Source organism: Heloderma suspectum, chromosome 3, assembly GCF_057233095.1.
Source record: "Heloderma suspectum isolate Gila_16-S chromosome 3, 16-S_ref, whole genome shotgun sequence".
Taxonomy (NCBI): Eukaryota; Metazoa; Chordata; class Lepidosauria; order Squamata; family Helodermatidae; genus Heloderma; species Heloderma suspectum.
Window position 1 is genome coordinate 151,689,344 of NC_139460.1, and position 25,609 is coordinate 151,714,952.

Genomic DNA, 25,609 nt, shown 5'->3' on the forward strand with positions numbered 1-25,609 from the left:
GAGCCCGGGCCCTCAGGTGTGACTACTGTGACAATATTACCTGTGGATAGGGATGGACGGACTCACCCATGCCTGTGCTCGGCAAGTACTCGCTGAGTCACAGCTGCCACCTGCCCCTGCTCACCGGGCTGCATGAGCCCTGGAGAGCCTGATGAATGGTCCAGGAGCACCCCACAGCTACCCGCTTCTCAATGCAAACCGCCATTTTTATGCAAGATGGAGGCTCTGTGATTTCAGTATTTTTAATGTTGTGCAAAATGGCGGCTGTGCAGGGCAATCGCCATAACATTAGAGGCATAAAGGGCCCCCCTACAGTGCCCTGCAGCTCGGCGACCACCATCTGGGGGGCCAAACAGTGGGGAGTTCATCAGACTTCACCCTACTCTCGGGCACTTCCTGAATTTTTGTGACTCCAGACTGCTTCCTGGTACAAGTGCTTCTGGGCTGAATTCTGAATCTCCTTCCATCTGGTCCTTTCTGTTGTGTTGCCTTGGGTCATTGTTACCTGTGACTTGGATTGTCGAGATCTTGCCCTTTGCCTGATTCCTGTTTGTGCTGACTGTTTGGGAACTCTTCTGCCCTTGAACTTGCAAGTGCTAGGCTCAGACTCTGTAAACATGACAGGGTGGTGTAAAATTCTGCCATTAATGGGGTCATGACAAAGGATTGAAGGGGTATAGGATGTGGCGCAAGTGTGCTCTTCCCCAATGCCACACACATCCTGCCCATGGCTCAGCCCTAGTTTAGCCAATCCAACAGTGTGTTTTCATCAGCAGATGGTTTACGTAGGTCACTATGGTGACCTATATAAATATGTATTGTAAACCACTTGAAGATTATCATTATTTTAGATCTGGTAAGCAGTATTGATTAAATAAATACCAGTAAAAATAGTTATTCAGTAAGATAGGGTATACTCTTGTGAATATGACAAGTATACCAAATATATCTACTCCCTCCCCACACACACACACAATAAATGATCTACTCTCAGATCTCTCAATTATCATATACTCAATACCACAAGTAGTAGCTTGTTAATATTTCTACCTTGTGGGAACCCTTTCACATTGACTCATCTGTTGAGTAACCAAAGCACACCTGCCACAGAGTACCTGTGTATTAGAGGCTTCTGAGGCTTATTCTAGGGTACACACTGTCACTGTGTTTGAGGCATGCGAGGATACCTAATATACAGCCACAACTGTATATTTCCAGGGATAATCAGTATGTGCCAGTAAGCTATCTTTCAGAGAAGCTTGTCTACCGTTGTTAATTGACTTTATGGGAACCGACTGATAAGCTTTTGAGGAATTTCAGGATTTCCTGAAACACAGTTTGACAGCTGTGCCATTGAGTCTACCGAGTATATAAAGTACTTACTTATATCCTACTCTTACAAAGTAGCCGATACGTATAGTTCTCTTTAAGTATTTTATTTTTATATAATCATTTGTGATACTCATCTGTGCTTTTGGATTCACACCATGTATCTTTGTAACACTTGTTCTGCAAAATCCTGTTACCCCATATTATTAATAGGGATTGGTGATCAATTCATTGAGTGCACATTTGAATGAGAGAATACCCGATTTGCTAAACAGGAAATGTGGTGGAATGCATCTCATTGACAAAATCCATACATTTCTGAGGCTTGCAATGGCAGGAAGGGGGGGGGGGAGATGCGTACAAAAAAATTGTGAAATATGCACACAAAGAATATGCACATTTGAAAAAGGTGCACAAAACCAATTTTTCCTTAATGAAAAATGCATATTAAAAATGCATATATTTAAGACATGCATACAAATAATGTATGCATTTTGAAAAAATGCACATGGAAATATGTACAAGTTTCTGTGCAGCGGGGAGAAAAGGCTCGCAAACCGATGCAGACCTGAGTCAGAATGAGGTTGGCAGTGGAAAAAATGAGAACCTCAACAAGATCGAGCTTGACAGATTTGCCTATCCCTAATTAATCAACAGACTTTGTAAATGATTCAGGGAAGTGACAAGGTTGCTATTGCAAAACTGATCATTCGTGTTTTCCTCCGTGTTTCTTAGTTACTGATTTCCTTTCATACGTGGTCACTGTGAGCCAGGATTCACTCTGAAATGAATGTTTGATTGAATAATGAAACCTTGAACAGAAAGGTTATAAGTAATGCACATGGTGCCATAGTGTTTAGTATAATAGCAAAAAAAAAGATCTGTTACCAGTCCCAGGTGAATGCTGGAGGAGGAGTCAGCAAGTCATGTAAATTTTTGTGAACTGCCCAGAGAGCTTCGGCTATTGGGCGGTATAGAAATGAAATAAATAAATAAATAAAATGGTTATTGGAGGGCTTTGCTGTCTGGCTACACTGGGAAGACGGAGGGGGAGAAATATTGCATCCTCCATTTTGGGGAATATGAAGATGTCCAGCTATTTTCAGGGGTGTTTACACATACTATACTCGCTCTCTCTTGAGCTGTGTGTAATACTTACTCTATTTAAAATTAATAAGCACCAAATCTTAGTTACTGCTTATTATTTATTTATTTATTTATTTCTCTACAGTACTGAACCCTATCCAACTAGTGCCAGAGGAGTTTTTAAAAGGTGTGCGTTGAAAGGACATTTGTCTCTGTATGTTCTGGGGCAAGAGTTTTGCACATAGGAAAGGAGACTTAGGTGCCCTTCTCCTTACCCGTGCTGGGCCAGCCTTAGGGATGAGTGCCCTGGTGCCATGATGAAGTGGGTGCTGAGCTAAGCTTGGTGGCTCCGTGTTTGTCTGCCGTGAGCTCGGGTGAAAAAAGCACATCCACCACAATCCTGTACATGTTTACTCAGAAGTAAGCCCTATTAAGTTGAATGAGACTTACTCCCAGGAAAGTGTGCATAGGATTGCAGGTGAAAGTTTCTTTTAATGTTCTACAGATCATTTGGGTACTAAATTAACTACAAAAATGAACAGCCATCAATTAGCTTTAAAGTATCCCTCCCCTCTCTTTTCCAGTGTGATGTCATTTGTTCTATATGAAATTCAGCAGAACACAGCTTTATTAATTTTGCTAGATTTTGCAGTGGCAGCAAAATGCTGTTTCTCCAGGGCTGGCCCTGACCATTATCTGTCATTCTAGCATCTATGACACTCCCTGTGTGTCCAAAAGCACATGACAAAGCAGGTAAGGTGGTGGTGGTGGTGGTGGTGGTGGTTGTTAAGAGTATATTTGTTCAGGTTTTTTACAAGTTTAACTACAATTTCCTAATTTCCCCCCACCCTTCCTAACTCTGTTTTGCAGTTTTGTGTTTTCACTTGGTGCACTAGGTTGTTACAGATTGGTTCTTATGGAAAAGGAAGAGATGGCAGGCGGAGTCACAGAGAAGGGAGAAAGTAAAGAGACAGAGGAAGGAAAAGAGAAGAAAGAAGGAAGGAAAGAAAGAAAGGTGAGGTAGTTGTCCCTAGGCTTCTGTAGTGAGCTTTATTTCAGTTCTTATTAGAAAAGGTATTTTACTACACATATAGTTTGAGGAGGCTATACCAAAATGGTTTGACATTTTCCCTCTTTTTATTATTTACTGTAGAATATATTTCCATGGGCTGCCAGTGCTAGAAGGTCTTGGATCCTAGTATCAATGCAAAGGGGGTTTGGGATTTCTACTTTTTCAAGATTATACATTTGGCTATCAGTGTGGCTCTGGCAAAACATTCTTCCTGTCCATCTATCTGGTCCCAGGTATTGTATATATATATGGTCTGCCAAGGTGTGTACATTTTCTATTATAAGTGATTTATCTGGGACCATGTTGTTAACACAATTTCCATTTTTGCCTACAAAGATCTTTAGCCACAATACTTCTACAATAGCAATGTGTTTTAGAGATTAATATTGTTTTATCTGCCCCAAATATCATATTTTCTACTCAAGGGATATTATTACTTCATTTTCATAAGGAGGAAATGTTGCTGTTTGGGCTAACCATTGTAACAAAGGGTTTATGGTTGGTCATCATTTGTTTGAGAGGCTTGATATTCTCATAACCCTGGATAACGTATCTAAACAGAGCCAGTGGCAAAATTTACCATCTTAAAGCTAGAAACAAGTTGCGGTAGAGGTGGAAAAAATACTGAGGTCATTTGTATAAAGTTGTTGAAGTTCAAAAATGCACTATCTCCCCCAAATCACTAGAAGTTAATTCTTTGCATGGGGAATGGGTGAACCTAGAGCCATTTATTTCACATGCATGTAAATTTCTTAGTATCTTCATCCAACAATGTAGGGTACATTTTATTTCAGATGAACTTTTCACTGGAGAATTTACTAGGGATGTCAGAGAATTCCATGACAGATCTTGGTGAGGCCGAATGCCAGTGCATTCGGCTCCCTGAAATCCATCGTGGAACGGCCTGCCACCCCCCCCGCCCCCCGCAGATCCCCCCCCAGCATGAGACTTACCTGGGGCCGATGTTCCGGATGGCGGTGGCTCCAGCGGTGGCTTCGGTGGTGGTAGCAGTGGCGGCTGGTCTTCCGAACGGCTGCCACCGCCGCCATTTGCAGTCTGTCTCCCCCCCCCCCATAGACATGATAGGCTATGTAAAGACTTACATAGCCTATCACGTCTGGGTTTTTTTAAAAAAAAAACGTGTATGCAAATGGCGGCGGCTATGGCCGCCGCCATTTGCGTTCCTTATTTTTCGCCGTCTTAATCTACATCAATATTTACGTAGACTAAGACGAAGAAAAGAAAGGGGAACGCAAATGGTGCCCACTACGCTATTTGCGTTCCCCTTTCTTTTATTTGTCTTAGTCTAGGTAAGTATTGACGTAGACTAAGATGGTGAAAAATAAGGAACACAAATGGCGGCAGCCGTAGCTGCCTCCATTTGCATACATGTTTTGTTTTGTTTTTACCCAGAGCCCTCCGTGGCCAGAAATCCGGCTGCAGACGGCCCTGGCCTGGGCCTGGCTGGCTGCTCCACGGAGCCGCCGCAGAGCACAGCCGGCCATCGAGGATTCTGGGGGGGAAGACCAGATCACCTCCCCCCCCGTCGAGGATTCCGAGGGGAGGAACGGAACGCCTCCCCCCCACCATGAACAGAATCCACGAAAAGGTAAGTCACTTTCGTACATCCCTAGAATTTACACAGATGTAGAATTAAAATGTAGTCCTTGTAGGACACAGGTAGGGAACCTGGTGCCCTCCAGGTGTTCTGGACTACAACAACCATCAGCCCCAGCCATCATTGCCAATGGTCAGGAGTTCTGGGAGTTCTGGTCCAAAACATCTGGAGGTTGCCTATCCCTATTCTAGGAGATTGTCGCCTGCATGGTAGTAACAATGTCCTCAAATTTCAGCCACATACCACTTATAGTTTTCTTTCTGAACACTAAAAGTGCCTGGGACAAACAAATGTCTGCCCAGCCCTAAATCTGCAACTGAATCATTAATTGTGGGATATATATTACCCCAACAGTTTACATTGAATCTAGTCAGATCCAGTGTAAATGGTTGGGGTAATTTTTCTCTAACAAAACATGGTCCAGGGACGGTGGAGGCAGATTTGGATGCCTAAACAGAGTTTTATTTTTTGGAAAGTCAAAAAGAACCTGGGACAAAAAGACCAAGAAATCTATTAATTTGTTTTGCTATTGATGTGCTTTTTTGTCCCAGCCACTGTTAATGTATTGGGATAAAAATTAATGTCCTATTGGGATAAAAGATACAAGTAAGCAGAATTAAGTGGATATATTCTGTAACTACACATCTGGCTTTATTTGGGGAAAGTTGACTACCCTGGGATACAGTTGAGTGTGGCTTGGGTTAGTAAAATTCCCCCAAGGCCATTTATGTCAATTTCTCTGGTTTTGTTCCATGAAGGTAAAGCAGCATCTAGTATGCAATAGGGGTGCTTACAGTACAGAATGAATCCACCTTTGTTGGATTCCTTCCCAGATTTTCAGTTTCTGCTCTCCTGGCTATGTTTACTGTTACCCATCATCAGCCTGCTTGCCAGAAAAGCCTTCTTATAAAAAGGGCCATTCCATGAAAGAAAACATTTTCCATCAAAGAAAACACCTTTACCAGGTGTTGTAACTAATTGCCAGAAATAATGAGATGCTGTATAGGGTGAGTAAGTTATAGTCGAATGGTGCCAATTAACACAACCAAATCATGACTACAAATGGAAATGTTCCAGCTGCTCTAGAAGCTTCCAGGAACTTCCGAACAGTTCCAAGAACCTCCTATTTGCAAACCTATCAAAAAAAGAAAGAATATTTTTGTTTCCAAATAAGACTGGTTAATTGCAGCTGCTGAGTGGCATGAATAGCCCAAAATGGCAGAGATGCTTCCTACCTAAGTTAATATTACAGATATAAACTAGGGATGGGAGAACCAGGGATGCTCAAGCTCACTGATCTTCTCCAAACTTTAAAGTTCAGTTCGGCTCATTCCTGTTCTTGCTTGCGGCCTGTTTTTCAGTTTGTTCAATGGGAAAAGTTCTGCATTTTGAGAGAGTTGTGCATTTTTCAAGTAAAGGTTTTCCAAACTTGATCACAAGTTTGGGAATTTGTGAACATTTTCCAGGGACCGTTCTCTCCCATTCATGTTCATGTCCGTGGGCATTTTCAATTGATTTGCAAATGGAAACGGAATTCTCATACATCCCTAATATAAACTAATACAACCTTGCATTCATCAGCCTGATGCGTTGGAGATATTGTAAAAGTCAAGGTATCCCAGCACTTGATGCTTTGAAACCCAATATCTTTACACCTTAACCCATGAGTAGGGAATGTGTGACCCCACCCAAATGTTGGTAGACTGCAGCTCCCATCAGCATAGCCAGCATAACCAATTCTGGGGGATGATGGGAGTTGCAGTCCAACAACATCTGGAGGGACACATATTCACCATCTCTGCCTTAACCCTTGTAACAAATTCCAATAATTTGTAATTTAATGTGCTGAGAACATAATGGTATTCATATGGATTAATTATTTGGGAAGGTTTTGGTTTTTTTTTAATCAAAGCTGCTTAAAAACTTTATTTACAAGTCCATAATCTATTTTTTCCCATCGTGCATAAAATTTTTTTATTATAGTGTTGATGTACATGTGTATAATTAGTAACTGACATTCTGAAATGCATAATTTCTACTATTCAAACAAAGCAGAACCCAAAGGATACTGGAATGGCAAAACACTCATGGAGTGGAACTGACTAAATCTGCTTGTTTTTTAAATACAGCTTGCCACTTCACCTGTTTATTTACTTATTTCTATACCACCCAATAGCCAAAGCTCTTCGGGCAGTTCACAAAAATTAAAACCACAAAGTGCAGCATAAAACAATATAAAATATGAAAGCTTAAAACCACATATAACAGTACAACCAGAATAAAACCTAGCAGCAATTCAGATACTTAAAATACAGATTTAAAACACCAAAGCTAAAAGACTAGGATGTTAAAATGCTGAAATACTTGGAGAATAAAAAGGTCTTCACCTGGCGCCGGGAGGAGTACAACATAGATGCCAGGCAAACCTCTCTAGGGAGCTCATTCCACAGGCAGGGTGCCACAGCAGAAACGGCCCTCTTCCTGGTAGCCACCCGCCTCACTTCCTTTGGCAGGAGGAGCTCACAGAGAAGGATCACTGAGGATGATCTTAGGGTCCGGGCAGGCATATATGGGGGGGAGGGAATCTGTCAGATAACCTGGCCCCAAGCTGTTTAGGGCTTTGGAATTGGGCCTGGAAATGGACTGGCAACCAGTGCAGCTGGAAAAGTACTGACATAATGTGATCTCATTGGCTAGTCCCTGTTAACAATCTTGCTGTCCTATTTTGAACTAGCTGAAGTTTCCGGACCATTTTCAAAGGCAGCCCCACGTATAACGCATTGCAATAATCCCGACGAGAGGTTATCAGAGCATGGATAACTGTAGCTGGGCTATCTCTGTCCAGATAAGGGTGTAGTTGGCATACCACTCTAAACTGATAAAAAGTGCTCCATGCCACTGAGTTCACCTGTGCCTCAAAACTTGGACAGTTTTGGGTCCAAGAGCACTCCCAAACTATGAACCTGATCCTTTAGGGGGAGTGCAGAACAGGTTGAACATCACCTAGCCAGGCAGATGAACCACCCACTAACAGTACCTCCGTCTAGTCTGGATTGAGTTTCAGTTTCTCATCCAGTCCATTACTGTCCCAAGCAGTGATTCAGAACAGCCACTGCCTCACCTGGGTTTGATGAAAAAGAGAGGTAGAGCTGGGTGTTGTCCACATATTGATGGCACCTCAGCCCACACCTCTGGATAATCTCCCCCAGTGGTTTCATGTAGATGATGAACAGCAAGGGGATAAAATAGAGCCCTGTGGAACCCCATGGCGTAATTGCCATGGCACAGAGCAATAATCCCCCAGCACCACCTTCTGGAATCGGCCATCCAAGCAGGAGTGGAACCACTGCAGTGCAGTGCCTCCAACTCCCAACCCAGACAACCTATCCAGAAGGATACCATGGTTGATGGTATCGAAAGCCGCTGAGAGGTCCAGGAGAATCAACAGGGTCGCACTCCCCCTGTCCCTCTCCCGGCTGAGGTCATCCCACAGGGCGACCAAGGCAGTTTCCATTCCGAAACCAGGCCTGAAGCCTGATTGAAATGGAACTAGAAAATCAATTTCACTCAAGAGTGCCTGGAGTTGTCCTGCCACCACCTGCCCAAGCACTTGCCCAGGAAGGGGATGTTGGCCACTGGCCTATAGTTGTTAACATCCTCCAGGTCCAGGTTAGGCTTTTTCAGGAGTGGCCTGATTACTGCCTCTTTTAAAGAAGCTGGCACTAGGGATGTTGGAGAATTCTGCCACGGACCCCAATGAGGCCGGATTCCAAGAATCTGGCCCCACTGGGGTCCGGGGTGGAAGAGAGCACTCACCTCCGCGCCCCTCCAGAATCCATCCAGGCTGGCTCCTCCATGTGGTGATCCTGCGATAGGCTATGCAAATTATATTTACGTAGATATTTGCATAGTCTATCGTGTGAAAACAGGGACGCAAATGGCATAGTGGATGCCATTTGTGTCCAGACTCAGCACAGCGATTCAGCATGGCAATGGCAGCCAGCCGTATCACCAGTGCTGCAGAGCCGGCAGCTGGCTCCGCAGGATCACCATTGGGAGGAGCCGGCCTGGACGGATTCCGGGGGGAAGGACGGATCACCTCCCCCCCGCAGACCCCACCCCCAGCCAGAACGGGGTAAGTGATCCACCCACCCCTAGCTGGCACCATCTGTTAAATTATGAGATTCAAAATTTATTATGATATAAAGCTTAGACAAAACATTTCAGCCCATCCTTTTCCCAACATTTCATGAAGGAGTTTGGTGAAAAGAAACTGGCCACAAAGATTGGAGGTGGGCTAATTTATCAGCTATTTCTGGAAGGGGATTGACTTAGCTTGTCTTAGATTACGTATCCAAGACCATTTCTCCCTCCCCCTCACCCCCCGGTGCCTTTAATTGCCACCACTACCCACTACTAGTGGTGGTAAGACTTCTGCTGTATTTCCTGGGTCAGAATGCCCATGGGACTGATGCTGCATTATGACATAGCAGGCTTCCCAGAGGCAGCCTTCTTTCTTTCTTTCTTTCTTTCTTTCTTTCTTGCTTGCTTGCTTGCTTGCTTGCTTGCTTGCTTGCTTGCTTTCTCTTAACCAAAGAATGGCCCTAGGAATGATGCTACACCATAACGTAGCTATGAGTGCTTGCAAAGCTTTTTAAAAGACAAAACAAGAGGAAAAATAACCCTTGGCCGCCCTGTCTAAACTAAGGTAAACCAACCCCACCCCCAAGTTTTTGTGAAACTCAGTTGCTCCCAAAACAACTAAAGATACCCCACACACAAACTTTCATGCAGGATGAAGGGTCCCCGAAAAGGGGGGTTACTGAGCCCAACATTGGTATGACGATATATTATAGGAGGATTTTGTTTTTGTAGTATAGTACAATTTTTGTTTTAAGGGCATAATCCTATGCATGTTTACACAGAAAAAAGTGTGGCAACCCCCAGCATTCCCCAGCCAGCCAAGAGTGGTAGCACTTTTTTCTGCGTCTGAGGGACATAGGATTTTTCGGATTCCTGGCTCCACGTTCAAAGACAGGGCTCTGAGCTCAGAGCCAGGAAGCCATGGTCCCCACCCCCACCGCCTCATAGCTGGTGCAGAGAGAACCATGCTGACTGCCTCTCCATGTTCAGTAAATGGAGCACAGAGATGGAGGAAAGGAGGTGTTCCTGGAGGCACGGTGGGGGGCAGGGGAGAGGCCAGTGTGGCTGGCTTACACCTTTTCCTGTTGCTGCCTCAGCCTCCTTCCCTCCCCCTCCCTGAAACCTCTGCTAGACAGGCAAAATCACTCATCTAGCTAAAATGCAGCATGGAAGGCATGATGAGCGCGCGCGCGCACACACACACACCCGCATAGGATACTCGCAAACCTCTGAGTTTGGTGGCTTATGAGTAACTCATGTTAGCAGACCCAAGCTGAGGCTACATTAATTCTTGGATGCTTGGAAACAAAATGGCAACTGTTTTCTCTACAATCTCCTGCATGAATCCCATCTAGATAGTAAACACTGTTGAATGTGTTTATGATATAGCTGTACTGTAGATCTGCTGTGAAATTAAACTGGCCCTCACTTGATTATATGAATGCTAAATAATGGAAATAAATAGCAAATGAAAAGTTTATTCCCGATTAATTCCTTCAATATATTTTAAGCAAGAGAACCATGAATGCTCGTTACATTTCTGCTTTTTCATTACATACACTGGGGAAATAGGAAAGAGCAGTGTCATGGGTCCCTTCCAGAAAAGCTGAGATATTTTCTTTCACCTTTAGCCACAGACTGGATGCATTTGGAAACACAACAGGATTTAGATATTAATTAGTCGTTTAAAGTGTCAACCTGCCACACTCCATGCAAACATGTTTTTTGGAATACAGTGTCAGAACATCTCTTGCATCAGTACTCCCAGTCAAACATCATTTTACTAATGCAAAATTCAGCCAGCTGCTTAGCTCTTTGGTGGAAAGTCATTTGAAGGCACCCTTTTCCCTGATGTATGTAGATATGAATGCATGCAGAAAGATTTCCACATAACAGCAACGTCTGCAAAGATATATGCCTAACAGTGGTTTCTAATGCAAATTTGCTTTCAAATATATAAAATAAACTTTACTTTAAATATGCCAATAATTACTGATGGATAGTCATCCATCCCTCCTTTCCTTGCCTCTCAGATGTTGCAAACCCCACTGCAACAGAAGATTTTGTAATGGTGAAAAGAGGAAGTGGAGGTACCCTAACTCCAGGCAGTGTAGGCAGGGACAAAAAGTTGCCCAGATTGAACACCAACCCAGCCAGGTAGGCTGCTACCACCCTTTAGGTCCAACTTAGCTGATGGACTCCCCCTCACCTGCCTTCCCGGACCCCACTTGCTGAACCATAGGGCGCTCACAGACCCACTTGGTGAGCTCCCCATGGCTAGACAAGCGGCTGGCAGCTGCCTGTCCTCCCTAGCGAGCCACCACTGAGTGCAACAGTGGTGGCTTGGGTGCTTCCTGGTAGGTAGCGTTGCATACTTGGTGGCTGTAAAGGGGCCATCTAGCAACAATACAGGCGTGAATGCAGCATTCACATCTGTAATGTTGAATAGGTGGCCCATTTATGGCTGCCAAGTGCACAACGTCACCTACCAGTAAGCACCCAAGCCACCACTGTTGCACTCAGTGGGGGTTCACTAGGGAGGACGGGTGGTCCCATGGCTTTGTCGGGTGCTCACCAGGCCACAAGGGAGCTCACACAGTGCCGTGAGCAGGGGCAGGCAGTGGCAGGAGCTTGGCGAGAGCCTGACAAAGCCGGGCACAGGTGAGTCTGTCCATCTCTACTCTCAGACTGTAGAGGACACCCTTACGGCTTCTGAAGCTAGGTCCCAAGCCAGAACCCTCTGTTTCAAAGCCCTACACCTGAAACCTTAAGCAGCGATAACCAGAAGGAAAGCTGTGGACTTAGTGCCAAGGCTTACCTGGAATCAAGCACACACTTCCAATTACGACAGTTGGTGAGTTTATTTACAAAAGGGAAAAGGAAAAGCATATGACAAACAGAGCAATATTTGGAAACAGTGCTTGCAAGGCAAAATAATAGAACTGGCTAAAACCTGCCTATATGTACCAAAGCATGGGTCTTCAATAGGACAGGGCCAAATGGGGACAATTGAAACCCAAGACATTGATGAAGATGATGGGCAATTATACCCCCCCCCCAGGTTTATACCCCCAAACCATTAGCAAAGCTAAGGTGGTTCTTATTAGCCAATCGCAAGCTAAGTGAGACAGTCTTCTCAAGCTTTCTGGGCTGGGGCCTGGGGGAGAAAGTTCTCACAGACACTCAGCTGAAATCATTCAACCGAATTAGTGAAAGGGCGGCTATGGCAGTATGAGGTAACACACACAGATGGCCTAACAAATACACGCAGGCTTAGCCTCAAGGAGCTGAACTTTACAGGCTGCTAAGACACAGGAGGAAACGGATTTCTTGACATTCACTGAAAACTATGGAACTTAAAGCTGCAGGATAGTGGAACTAACCCAAATCAGGGGATAGATCTTCTTAGGTGTGTATCTGGCTTTGACTCGCACTTTTATTTGCTTTTGGAAGTGGCTGTGACCCTCCTTCCGCCCAGGACAAAGCAGTTAAGGAGGGAAGGGACTGCAGCTCTATAAAAGGGATTAGCCCAGCAGAGAGAACAGAGGCAAATAGATGCTTTCTGGTCAGCAACAAAAAGGTTTCGGGGGTTTGGGGCTTGGTTGTTTTTGTCAATTTTCTTTTTTAAAAATGTGTATACAGTTTTCACCAAACAACCTCTCTGTACACCCGATTATTTGACAGATTTTTTTAGTTCAGCATCACTGCAGGCCATTCATGACACTAACCTGGGATAATCCTATGCTGCTGCTGCTGCTGCTAGTAGTAATAATAATAATTCAAGAGACAGTAATTTCTTTGACAAAATTAGCAAAAATTCTCAGGAGGGTTCCGTTTCACACATCTGTAAGTTGCCAAAGCAAAACTGGAGACGTATTTGGGACTGTCCACTAAGACAAATGATCTGTAAAAACGTTGAGGGAAAAGTTTTGTTCAGATTAGCAACATTTTGGTGTGTGTGTTTTATTCACTTCTTCTAGAATTCATGAACTGCAGCAGAGTTGCCTATGAAGCTAACATAGCTTTTTGAGGAATCTAATGGGTCATCCAAACGTTTTGAAGCTCCCTCAGAATTTCTTAGCTGTGTCATCTGAGATGAAACCTCTAAATTCAAGTTTGCTTTCAGTAGATTTGAGGTGAAAAGTCTATGACGGAGCAAGCCACCAGATATTATCTATCTTTCTATGGTATAATTAAAACACACACACACACAGAGAGAGAGAGAGAGAGAGAGAGTTCAGTTTACGTATATTGTGCACATATGCTGATGTTTTATCCACTATTATTGCAAAGTCTTGTCTCGTTTTTCCCAGACACCCATGCCATATGCACTACCAACTGTTCTTTCTTTTCAAGTTGTCCTTCAGGCAGAACAAACCTTGCAAATTACATTTGGACTACATATTTAAAACTTGATGTTACCAGTTTTTCTCAAGGACCTACCCTTGGCAGATTGGATGTCTTCTGTAACTAAGACCCCTTAGCATATGCAAGGCATTACATGAGCAATCAAAAATGACAGAGTGGAATTCTAGGATTTTCCCAGAGTATTTTTGTAACCTATTTTCTTTGCCAAATAAAATATTTGCATTTGTTATCTGTGGCTATTTCAATGTGCTTGTTTAGGATTATCTCTGTTTGTCAAGGGACACTAGAGAAGCAGGGAACTAGTTAATTGGGTCTATCACTTGGAAAAAGTCCATGCTGACAATAAAATAAAGTCCTTTTATGACACACTGTAGTGAATCTTAAAGACAAGTCAGCCATGTAAGCTTATTCATTGTGACAGATACAGTAAGCTGCTGTTGGGGAGGTTTCATCACTAAAAATATTCATAATGAATTTGAGTTACCTTTGTAACTTTCGGAACCATGCGCTAACTCAAATTTTCTGGTAGCAAAGTGTATGGAGATCCACCGAAGTAAAAATTTTGTTTCACTGAATGGAGAATTTCCAAACGTAATTTGCTTTATGTGTTTTAATTCCAACCGTATAGTTTGTATTCTATTTCAAATCCCCCAGTATATGGTGTACAAAGGAAATAGAACTAGAAGTCTTCTTCTACCATAGAAACTACAACAAGTCACACCATACAGGAGGGCCTTAAATTCATTCATCCCACTTTGTCCACTCTTCTCCTGTCCATCAGAATTTTGGATTCTACGCAAAGGTCAAGGTTAAACATGGAGGCAAAGAATGGGAAAATCAGTTCCAATGTTCATATAGATCTGGGGTCCCCAACGTGTGCCCACGCTGACACCTCTTTCGGTGTCCACCAGGTTCCCTGCACCTCCTGATTTTTATTTTATTTCTGAATATTTTACATTATTCTTTGAAACTAGGAAGCTGGCCATCTGCAGAGTGAAGTGCTGCCCTCCAGTGCCATCGTTATTTGGGTTCAAAACAGTGTTTTTGTGTTTCGGAGCTCAGCTCCCAGCCCTGCCTTGTACTCAGGTCCTTGATCAAGTTACGTTCCTTTCTGTCTCACCAGTTTGGAATCTAGGAAATGAGAGTAGGGATGTCAGAGGATTCCGCCACGGATCTCAGTGAGGCCGAATGCCGGTGCATTTGGCCCCCCAGAATCCGTGGCAGAACGAAGCCCCCCCGCCCCACCACCCCGTGAAAGGTGTGCGAAACGGAGCACTTACCTGCTGCCATTCGTGCTGCTTTGCAAATGGCGGCCGCATCTGCGGCTGCCATTCGCTTCTCCACTTTTGCCATGATAGGCTATGTAAATACCCCAGCTAATGCAGGGACGCCATTGGCATCTCTGCAGAGGCCGTGATAGGCTACGTAAATATTTACGTAGCCTATCACAACAAAAAGGGGAACGCAAATGGCGGCGGCTACAGTCGCCGCCATTTGCATTCCTGTTTTTTTGCCGTGATAGGCTACGTAAATATTTACGTTGCCTATCACGGCAAAAAAACAGGAATGCAAATGGCGGCTGCCGTAGCTGCCGCCATTTGCGTCTGCAGGCTCCGCACTGCGAATGCACCCAGACGGTGGCTCCGCGGAATTGCCATGGAGCGGAGCCGACCGGGTTAGGATTTTGGGGGGAGATGCGCAGCGCCTCCCCCCCCCACGAATCACCCCTTCGAAAAGGTAAGTGACTTTCGCACATCCCTAAATGAGAGTTCTGTAAACAACCATGCCTACCATGGGAGCCATTTTATGAATGAGCAAGGTGCCCCCAAAGCAGCCATTTTGTGAATGCCCCTCATGACAGTCTCAAAATTCAAAATGTGCCCACTGACTCCAAAAAAGGTTCAGGGCCCGTGTTCTAGATGAACACATTGAAAATGAGGTTCTGACTTTGCCCCAATAGGTGAGAGAGTGTAACCAGACTGAGCTGACTTAAGGCTATTTAAAAGTTCATTACATTTATAGGGGTGTACGAAACCCCACTTACCTGGCTCCACCAGGTTTCGCAGTTGGGGGCAGGTGATCCATTCCTCCCCCCTGGAATCCTGACTGGCTGGCTCCGTTCCACGGTCAGGCTGCGGAGCTGCCGGCCAGGCCAACCCTTAGCAGAGCCTCCAGCCGCTGCCAGGCTGGTGCAGATGCAAATGGCGTCCTGCGTAGGGGATGCCATTTGCGTCCCTACGCCGGCCCGTGATAGGCTACATAAATATTTACATAGCCTATCACGGCTAAAGCGGGAACGCAAATTGCGTAGGGGATGCCATTTGTGACCCTGCTTTAGCCGTGATAGGCTACGTAACTATACAGTCAGGGCCAGAAATATCGGAACAAGGATAACTGTTTTGGCAGTTGGCCTCTGTACACCACCACATTGAAGTTGAAAGGAAACGCACCAAGATGGGAGCGAAGTCAGGACTTTCAGCTGTAATTCAAGGGGTTGGACAAAAGTGGGGCACTAACCATTCAGGAAGGACAGCCAGTGGCATACACACACACCCGTTGCTGGTGGCTCATGAGTAATGGAACAAACCAACATCATTTCAAACAAAAGGATTGCCTGTAATACCTGGATGAAAATCCTTTGCAGTCAATGACTGCCTGAAGTGTGGAACCCATGGACATGACCACATGCTGAGTTTCCTCCCTAGAGATGCTTTGCCAGGCCCCACTTCATTGCCTTGAGAAACTCTTGGGTAGCTTTTGCTGTATGTTTTTGGTCATGATCCATCCGTAATATGAAGTAGCATCCTATCAGTTTGGCAGCATTCGGCTGAATCTGAGCAGAAAGTATAGCCCTATACACTTCAGAATGCATCCTGCTGCTTTTATCAGCAGTCAGGTCATCAATAAACACCAGTGACCCGGTTCCATTGGCAGCCATACACGCCCATGCCATAACACTGCCTCCACCATGTTTGACAAATGATGTGGTATGCTTTGGATCATGAGCTGTTCCTTTCCTTCTCCATACTTTTCTCTTCCCATCATTCTGGTACAAGTTAATCTTGGTTTCATCAGTCCAAAGAATCTTCTTCCAGAACTGGGCAGGCTCTTTTAGGTGTTTGCTGGCAAAGGCTAATCTGGCCTTTCTGTTCTTGAGCATTACCAGTGGTTTGCACCTTGTTGTGAAGCCTCTGTATTTACATTCATAAAGCCATCTCTTGACTGCAGATGTTGACAGTGACATGCCTACCTCCCCAAGAGCATTCTTGACCTGGCTAGATGTTGTGAAAGGGTTCCTCTTCACCATGAGCAGAATTCTGTGGTCATCCACTTTAGTTGTCTTCCGTGGTCTTCCAGGCCTTTTGCTGTTGCTGAGCTTGCCAGTTAATTCCTTCTTTTTCAGGATGTTCCAAACTGTTATGCTGGGCGGTCCCAATGTTTTTGCTATCTCTCTGACAGGTTTATTTTGTTTCCTCAGCCTAATGATGGCCTCCTTCACTTGCATGGACACCTCTTTGGACCTCATGTTGGGAGTTCCAGTGAACAGCTACCAACTGCAAATGTAACACTCAGAACCACCTCCAGGCCTTTTATCTGCTTGACTGGTCATGGAGTACCCAGGAAACAGGCCACACCTGGCCATGTAGCTGCTTGTCAGCCATTTGTTCCATTACTTATGAGTCACCAATGATGGGGGTGTGTGCCAAAACAGTTATCCTTGTTCCAATATTTCTGGCCCTGACTGTATATGTAGTCTATCACGGGCTGGTGTAGGGATGCAAATGGTGGCCGCTGTGGTGGCTGCCATTTGCGGCCGCAGCAGCCCAGCAGCAACTGGAGCCGCCACCGCCACCACCGCCACCACCCCCACCACCGCCAGAGCTGGAGCCGCAGCCAGGTAGGCTCCATTTTGCAGGGCTTTCACAGGGTGGTGGGGCGGGGGGCTCCGTTCCGCCATGGATTCTGGGGAGCCGAATTCACTGGAATTCAGCCCCCCCCTGGGATTCATGGTGGAATTCTCTAACATCCCTAATATTTGAAAATATATTTTAAAACTAGGGATGTATGAAAGTCACTTACCTTTTCGAAGGGTGACATTCGTGGTAGGGGGGAGGCGCTCCATTCCTCCCCGCGAAATTCTCTCTGGCCAGCTCCGCTCCATGGTGATTCCTTGGAGCCTCTGGCCAGGGCCACCCGCAGCCAGACATCCAGCCCCTGGGCAGCCTGCAGGGACGCAAATGGCGGCTGCCATAGCTGCCATTTGTGTCCCTGTATTTTGCCGTGATAGGCTACATAAATATTTACGTAGCCTGTTATGGAAAAAGAGATGGGCCTAAATGGCGGCCGCTATGCCATTTGCGCCCCTCTCTTTTGCTGTAATAGCCTACATAAATATTTACATAGGCTATCACGGCCCCCCAAAAAAGGGGAACGCAAATGGCTGCCGTCGTAGCCGCCGCCATTTGTGTTCCCTTTTTTTTGCCGTGATAGGCTATGTAAATACTTATGCAGCCTATCACAGCCTCTGCAGAGATGCAAATGGCGTCCCTGCATTAGCTGTGATAGGCTACGTAAGTATTTACATAGCTTATCACGGCTATAGTGATGAAGCGAATGGTGGCCGCGGCCACCATTCGCAAGTCAGCATAAACGGCAGCAGGTAGGTGTCCCGTTTCGTGTGCCTTTCGCGGGGCAAGGGGGCTTCGTTCCACCACAGATTTCGGGGGGCCAAATGCACTGGCATTCAGCCTCACCGGGATCTGTGGCAGAATTCTCTGACATCCATATTTAAAACTCAAGCAGGAAAACAGTGAAAGCTCTTCAGTTTGTTAAACAAATGTAAATATGCCATACAGGAAATATTAAGGTAGGAATGATTTATAGAGAAAAGTAAATGCAGAAGAACATCACATGCAAAAGTAAAATGTGAAACATGCAATGATTGCAGAGAAAATATATTTGTACCCAAGAACCACATGGGTTACATGCAAAGATTACACCATCCAAAGTAAACTACGGTTTCACTCTTGCTGAGGCCTATTAAAAAACAACATTAGGAAAACTGTATTGGCACATCTAATGGAATAGCTGTGACATACAAAAGTTATAGTAGACCAAACTAGCATCAGTTTACTTAAGCTTCCACCAGTCCAAACTAGTTAAATGCAATGTTTAAAACTTTCAACCATATAGCACTATAGTGTCCAAACCTTTTAAAAAACAGAAGCGGAAATGAAAAGGAAAATTGTACCTAACCATCCCAGACAGAGATATAAGGAACAGTCTCCTGTGGACCCAGGTGTAGAGATGTATGAAACTCACTTACCTTTGCTCCGTCCCTCCTTACGGAATCCTTGACCCGGGGGGGGAGGCGATCCGGTCCTCCCTCCCGGAATCCTCGATGGCTGGCTCCACTCCACGGCCAGGCCACGGAGCAGCCGGCCAGGGCCGTCCGCAGCCAGATTTCCGGCTGCAAACAGCCTGGTGCAGACGCAAATGGCGGCCGCTGTAGCAGCCGCCATTTGTGTCCAGCTAGACAGCTGTGATAGGCTACATAAGAATTTACATCGCCTATCACGACTAACATAAAAAAAAATGCAGCATACGCAAATGGCGGCAGCTACGGCAGCCGCCATTTGCATGGCCTATTTTTTGCTGTTTTATCTTACATCAATATTTATGTAAGATAAGTCAGTGAAAAATAGGCCATGCAAATGGTGGCCGCCGTAGCCGCCACCATTTGTGTACGCTGCGTGTTGTTGGGTTTTTTTTACATTAGCTGTGATAGGCTATGTAAATTCTTACATAGCCTATCACGGTACAAGGATGGCAATGGCAGTAACTGCAGTCCTGGGGGTATTCCACGGGGGGGGCAGGAGGCCGTTCCGCCACGGATTCTGGGGGTCCGGATTCTAAAGAATCTGGCCTCCCTGGAATCCGTGGTGGAATTCTCCGCCATCCCTACCCAGGTGTAGATTGGAGACCTTTCCTAAGATCCAGGTTCTAAGGCTCAGTAAAGTCCAGATAGCTCAATTAATCCAGGTAGGAAGTGATGAATGTTTTAAAATGTAAAAGGTGGTAAAGCCTAAGCCTCACCGGTGGGTAAAATGAACTGGAGATTGGAAACAGAACCAGTTCCAAGTTTCTTTCAGGAGCCAAACATCCAGCCCCCAAAACCTAGTTCAGAAAAGATGATCAGCGGCAGCCTTAGAAACTGAAGAAGGGACATGGTCAGAGTAAGACATGTCCTGTTTTCTCAAAAAGAAGGCAAACAGGCAGACTATGGCCGAAAAGGCCCCAGCAAAAATGTGTTAGCAATAACCAGAGCTATGCAAAAAAAAAAGGGGGGGAACCCCCCCCCAAAGAACTGAATGAAGTTTCTCTCTTAGGGTTCAGTCACTTTTTGGTTCACTGACTCCCCTAAACATGGTCTTTTTCCTTCTTTTCAGTTCCCAGCTAGAAATTTGGTTCTCGAGTGGTCAAAGACATATTGGGTGAGTAGAAACCTGCAAAAAAAGTATTTTTCCCCCTATAGTTTTAAGCGGCTGATGTTACCAGAGGCCTTATCAGGGTACACGGGGACTAGGGATATCAGAGAATTCTGCCAAAGATCTCAGTGAGGTTGAATGCTAATGAATTTGGCCCACCGAAATCTGTAGCAGAACGAAGCCCTCCCACCCCACCCGCAAAAGGCGCACGAAACGGAGCACTTACCTGGTGCCGTTCGCACTGCTTTGCGAATGGTGGCTGCGTCTGCGGCCGCCATTTGCGTTCCCTCTTTTTGCCGTGATAGGCTATGTAAGTATTTACGTAGCCTATCACAGCAAAAAGAGGAAACGCAAATGGCGGCCGCCGTAGCTGCCGCCATTTGCATCCACAGGCTCCGCACACCTGCGAATGCACCCGGCTGGCGGCTCCACGGAGTTGCCGTGGAGTGGAGCCAGCCGGGTTAGGATTTCAGGGGGAGGCGCAGAGTGCCTCCCCCCCACCACATACACCCCCTTCGAAAAGGTAAGTGACTTTTGCACATCCCTAACGGGGACATTCCAGACTCATGGAACTGGTAGCTGCAGGGAGTAACGAACATTGTAACGTCTTCTTTTATTGTTCCATTGTGCCACAACCTGACCACAGCTTTGTCAGCATCTCAGACTCCAGGCAGCAACAACATTCTGCCCTCAAGGAAAAAAAAGGGCTGCTTGTGAACCAAAGTTTGACTCCCATTCCATTCAATGGCTTCCTTATAGGCCCTCTGTCCCCAACACCTGAACCTCCCCAAAAAGAGACCAGAGTAGCACACATGGTTTGATGTCCCTCGAATTTATCTTGCAGGGCAGTTCTGTGACTTTGTCAAACTGTTCATGTGTAGTGGATGGATTATTTTTCTCTTGTGGGGCAAACAGGAACTTGGGCTATCAGATTTTTGATAAACTGACATGAGAAAAGGGATTAACTCCCCAGCACTGCTTGGGTCACACTGGCAACTCCCTGTTGGTTCCATTTCATTAAAAAAGGAATCTCCTATACAAAGTACACTTTGGAGCTCAATAATCATTGTCACATCCATGTCAAATAGGCCAGCAATATTACCCCATCGGTATATCCAAGACGATGGGGGCAGGGCACTGGGGCAAAATTGATTTTTCTAAAGCCACAATGAAATTTGAACTGGGGCCTTCCTGATTCATAAGAACATAAGAAGAGCCCTGCTGGATCAGACCAAGGGTCCATCTAGTCCAGCATTCTGTTCACACAGTGGCCAATCAGCTGCCTGTAGGAAACCCACAAGCAGGACTAAAATGATCAAGGGGCTGGGCTGGAGCATCTTCCCTATGAGAGAAGGTTACAACATCTGGGATTGTTTAGCTTGGAAAAAAAGAGGGTAAGGGGAGACGTGATAGAGGTGTACAAAATTATGCATGGTGTGGAGAATGTGGACAGGGAGACATTTTTCTCCCTCTCTGAAAATACTAGAACCCGGGATCATCCCATGAAGCTGATTGGTGGGATATTCAGGACAGATAAAAGGAAGGACTTCCTCACACAGCACATAGTTAAACTATGGAATTCGCTACCACAAGAAGTAGTGATAGCCACCAGTTTGGATGGCTTTAAAAGGGGGTTGGACAAATTCCTGGAGGAAAAGGCTATCAATGGCTACTAGCCTTGATGGCCCTGTGCTACCTCCAGTACCAAAGGCAGTGAACCTATGTACACCAGTTGCTGGGGAACATGGGCAGGAGGGTGCTGTTGCACTCAGGCTCTGCTTGTGGGTTCCTGATTGACAGCTGGTTGGCCACTGTGTGAACAGAATGCTAGACTAGATGGACCCTGGGTCTGATCCAGCATGGCTCTTCTTATGGTCTGAAGTACTTATGACATAAATGCAACAGCACCCTCCTGCCCAAGTTCCCCAGCAACTGGTGTACACAGGCATACTGCCTCTGATACTGGAGGTAGCATATAGCCTTCAGGACCAGTAACCATAGTCTTCTCTATGAATTTGTCCAATACCCTTTTAAAGCTGTCCAAATTGGTGGCCATCACTACATTATGTGGAAGTGAATTCCATAGTTAAACTTTGTGCTGTGTGAAGAAGTGCTTCCTTTATTCTGTCCTGAATCTCCCACCAAACAGTGTCATGGGATGAGCCTGGGTTCTAGTACTATGAGTGAGTCACATTCGTAGACACTATGGTGCAATAGCTCTTTGACCCATGGTATCCATTCACCCATATAATAATGAGACAGTCTACCATGATTGGTAGCTCATGATTTAATGTGTCCATTTATTTGTGGGAATAACACAATAGAGAGCATGAGGTCACATTTCCAAGCAAATTTAATTTGTAGCACAGGTTTTTGATGGGTTCGTGTGCTGTAATGATAAAGCTTGCACTGACAAAGAAGAAGCTGCTTCAACTTCCCCCCTCTGAAGATAATTAATTTGGTATAGGATGGAAGAAAAACATTATGGTGCCCAACAAATCCTACTAGCATTTTAAGAAAAATGTGTTCCCATTAGATTGGATTCTACAGTGAACAAAATGGCTCAGATAAGGCAAGCACTGAACATTACCTTGTTCCCAGAATAAATTGTTTTTTCTTTCTATTCATTAAAAATACTTATTTTCTACCTCTCCTGGCAAAACGTGGGCAGCTTTCAAGAATTAGTATTGGAAATTAAAGAATTTAATATTTTAAAGAAGTAGAGGTTGCAACAAAATGTTGCGGTATGTATCGCTCTTGTTCAGAACACAGTATTCCCTTCCTACTCTTGGTTTTCTAGTCCCTCCCCTGCCCCCTGCACAACAATCAGTCAGCATCCTGTGCCTACTGAACATGCCCAGTCCTCTTTGGTGTGTTTTAGATTTTTTTTTTAATTATTATAAAAAATAATATTTTTTTTTATATTATTGAGCCATTTTGTTCACTTGGTTCCCCCAAGTATGCTAATAGCTCCTTCTTCTGTGTAAAAAGGTACCCTTTTGTCTACATAAGGACCTGCACATCAGCAATTCAGCATATGTATATGATATCTGCAAGGCTGCAATCCTATAATCCAATGCAGAAGCAGAATTAGGCATAGCTAAGGCCATTGGTTTCAGTGGGTTTGTCTGCATCTAACTCTGCATAGAATCCAGCTGTTTTAATGAAATTCCTGAAAATAATGGCCCTGATCCAGCTGTAGCCACAGACAACTACACATATAACCCCAGTGAATCCCATTTGCATGAAAAGACTGATCCAGCATGTTCAGTAGAGCTTGGATGACCAGTGCAACATAGCTGGAGACAGTCATAGTATAATAAACACAAAATATTTTTGTTCCACCTTTGACCCCTTCTCTGCTGGATGCTTCTTAAGATTCAGGGGTCTCCTTCAACTATTTTCAGCTTTCCTAGTAGATGCACACATTGATCTCCATTCACATCCCATGCATGACATGGAATTGAAAGTTGTTCTTTCATTTCTCTGTTCTGACACTTTTTTAATGGAATTTTTCCTCTCTTACCCCACAAACTTTCCTTCTTTCTCTCTTTGTTCAGCTGGAGCTCACAGGACAGAAGCACACAGCACAGAAGCTTAACTCATCATTGCTTTGCATTTCAGCATGTCAGGCAGGACCACCATCAAATGAAGCACCAGTCTCCCGGGAGATAAACTATTCTTGTTTCCTGTTTCAAACCTAGCATAAGCTGAAAGGGCTGTGTAACTCACAGGGAGGTTTCTACTTCTCTTGAGATTTCCAACCCAATTTTTACAGAAGCAAAGCCAAAGTACAAACACTAGCTTGAAAAGAGTAACAGAACTTGGTCTGAAAATATGGCATTCCAAGTGCAACAAAGGCATGTTGGACAGTCAAAACAAAAGGTTAGAAGAAGGAGAAGGAGAAGGAGAAAGCATCCAACTCTGCCACTTTATGAACATATGCTTGGCATTTAGATGATGGTGAAAGGATACCATGGGATGGAATATGATCTAAAACCATAAAATTGTGCAAAGAATAACTCCCACATGTACTTTTCCAGAGCCTGTGTTCATCATCTTCAGTGAGGTTGCTTTGGGCTCAAGACAGGGTCTTATGTGTACGGATGTCATGAGCGTCTGTGGAGGGGGTGGAATCTGACGGACTGCTCATGACATGCTCGGCCCCCACAGACTCAGCTTGCTGAGCCTCCACCCCTGACCACCAAGCTGCACCAGCTGCTGGGACTTACCAGTCCTGCCCTCAAGCACCCAGAGCCAAGTCACAAATGGCGACTTGCTATTTTTCATAAATTAAATCTTGCGCACAATGGCTGGCACTTTCTGGCCAGCCATTGTGCGCAAGATTGATTGATTTAAGTTGCTGCCAGTGCATGGCGCAGAGGGGGGGGAAGCCCTTTCTCCCCCTCCCCTCCCAGCTCCCATGAAGGCAGTGGCTTGACGGAAGGAGGGAGATGAGAGGGAAACCCCTCTTGCCATCCTCCTCTCATCAAGCCACTGTCCCCACGTAGTTGGCCTGTGATAGGAGGGGGAGACAGGAATGATCCTTTCTCCCCCCCCCGCATTCCAGCTACATGAAGGCAGCGGCTTGACAGGTGGAAGAAGGCAAGAGGAAGCCCCCTTGCCTTCCTCCCCCTGTCATGCCACTGCCCCACGTAGCTGGCCCGGGATGGGAGGGGGAGCAGGAATGATCCTTTCTCCCTATCCCATCCCAGCTAAGTGAAAGCAGTGGCTTGACAGGAGGAGGAAGGCAAGAGGGAAGCCCCTCTTGCCTTCCATCAAGGTGCTGCCCCTGCATAGCTGGCCTGGAATGGGTGGGGAGAAAGGAATTATCCTTCCCCCCCCCCAGCTACCCATATACAAAATAGAGCCCCTTTTATGCAAGATGGGGCTATATATTTTTGTAGATTTATTGTTGTGCACAACAGTGGATGGAAAGGGCCAGTTCTACAACATTAGAGGCCTCTTAATGTTGTGGAAATGGCCCTTTCTGGCCACTGTTGTGTGCAACAATAAATCTACAAAAAAAAAAATAGAGCCCTGTCTTGCGTAAAAGATGGTGGCTCACACCCTCACATAGATGAACAGGCAGCTGTGGCACACTCCTGGACAGCTCACTGAACCCTTCAGGGGCTCATGCAGGTGGGCAGTGGCGGTGGCTTGAGTGCCCACTGAGCATGAATTCTAATGAGTTTGTCCATCCCTACTTATGTGGAGAGGCATACCAGTGGTAAACTAGGAATGTGTGAGAATTTTGTTGCAATTCGGAAATTGTCAGAACTTGCCGCATTCACAACCCCAGGCTTCTACATTATGCAAACATTCCACATCCTTACTGAGACTTTCTTCTTCCAGAGTCTTCCTGGATTTACGATGGGGTCCTTTAGACATCAAAGACGTGATCTGGAATTGAAAACTTCCCTTCTCGGCAATGCTCTATATGTTCAATGAAACAGTTCCATCTCATGGCTGAATTATAGCTTTACACCAGTTTTACACACTGCT

At 45.2% G+C, this 25,609-nt stretch overlaps 1 protein-coding gene across 1 annotated transcript; it reads left to right on the forward strand.

The window, feature by feature from the left end:
• On the forward strand, positions 1-25,609 carry LOC146350332 (uncharacterized). Its single transcript, XM_084841828.1, has 6 exons — positions 1-16; positions 3,312-3,430; positions 3,569-3,720; positions 4,901-5,096; positions 20,066-20,110; positions 25,460-25,609. The coding sequence occupies exons 2-6, from the start codon at positions 3,332-3,334 to the stop codon at positions 25,553-25,555; spliced, it is 588 nt and encodes a 195-aa protein (XP_084697954.1). The 5' UTR covers positions 1-16; positions 3,312-3,331; the 3' UTR covers positions 25,556-25,609.

Excerpts from the sequence above, each read along its gene's own strand:
- LOC146350332 (XM_084841828.1), top strand. The coding sequence starts at position 3,332 with ATGGAAAAGGAAGAGATGGCAGGCGGAGTCACAGAGAAGGGAGAAAGT. Across the intron at positions 3,431-3,568 it reads AAGGAAGGAAAGAAAGAAAG|AATATATTTCCATGGGCTGC; the intron begins GTGAGGTAGTTG and ends TATTTACTGTAG. Across the intron at positions 5,097-20,065 it reads TGAACAGAATCCACGAAAAG|TTCCCAGCTAGAAATTTGGT; the intron begins GTAAGTCACTTT and ends CCTTCTTTTCAG.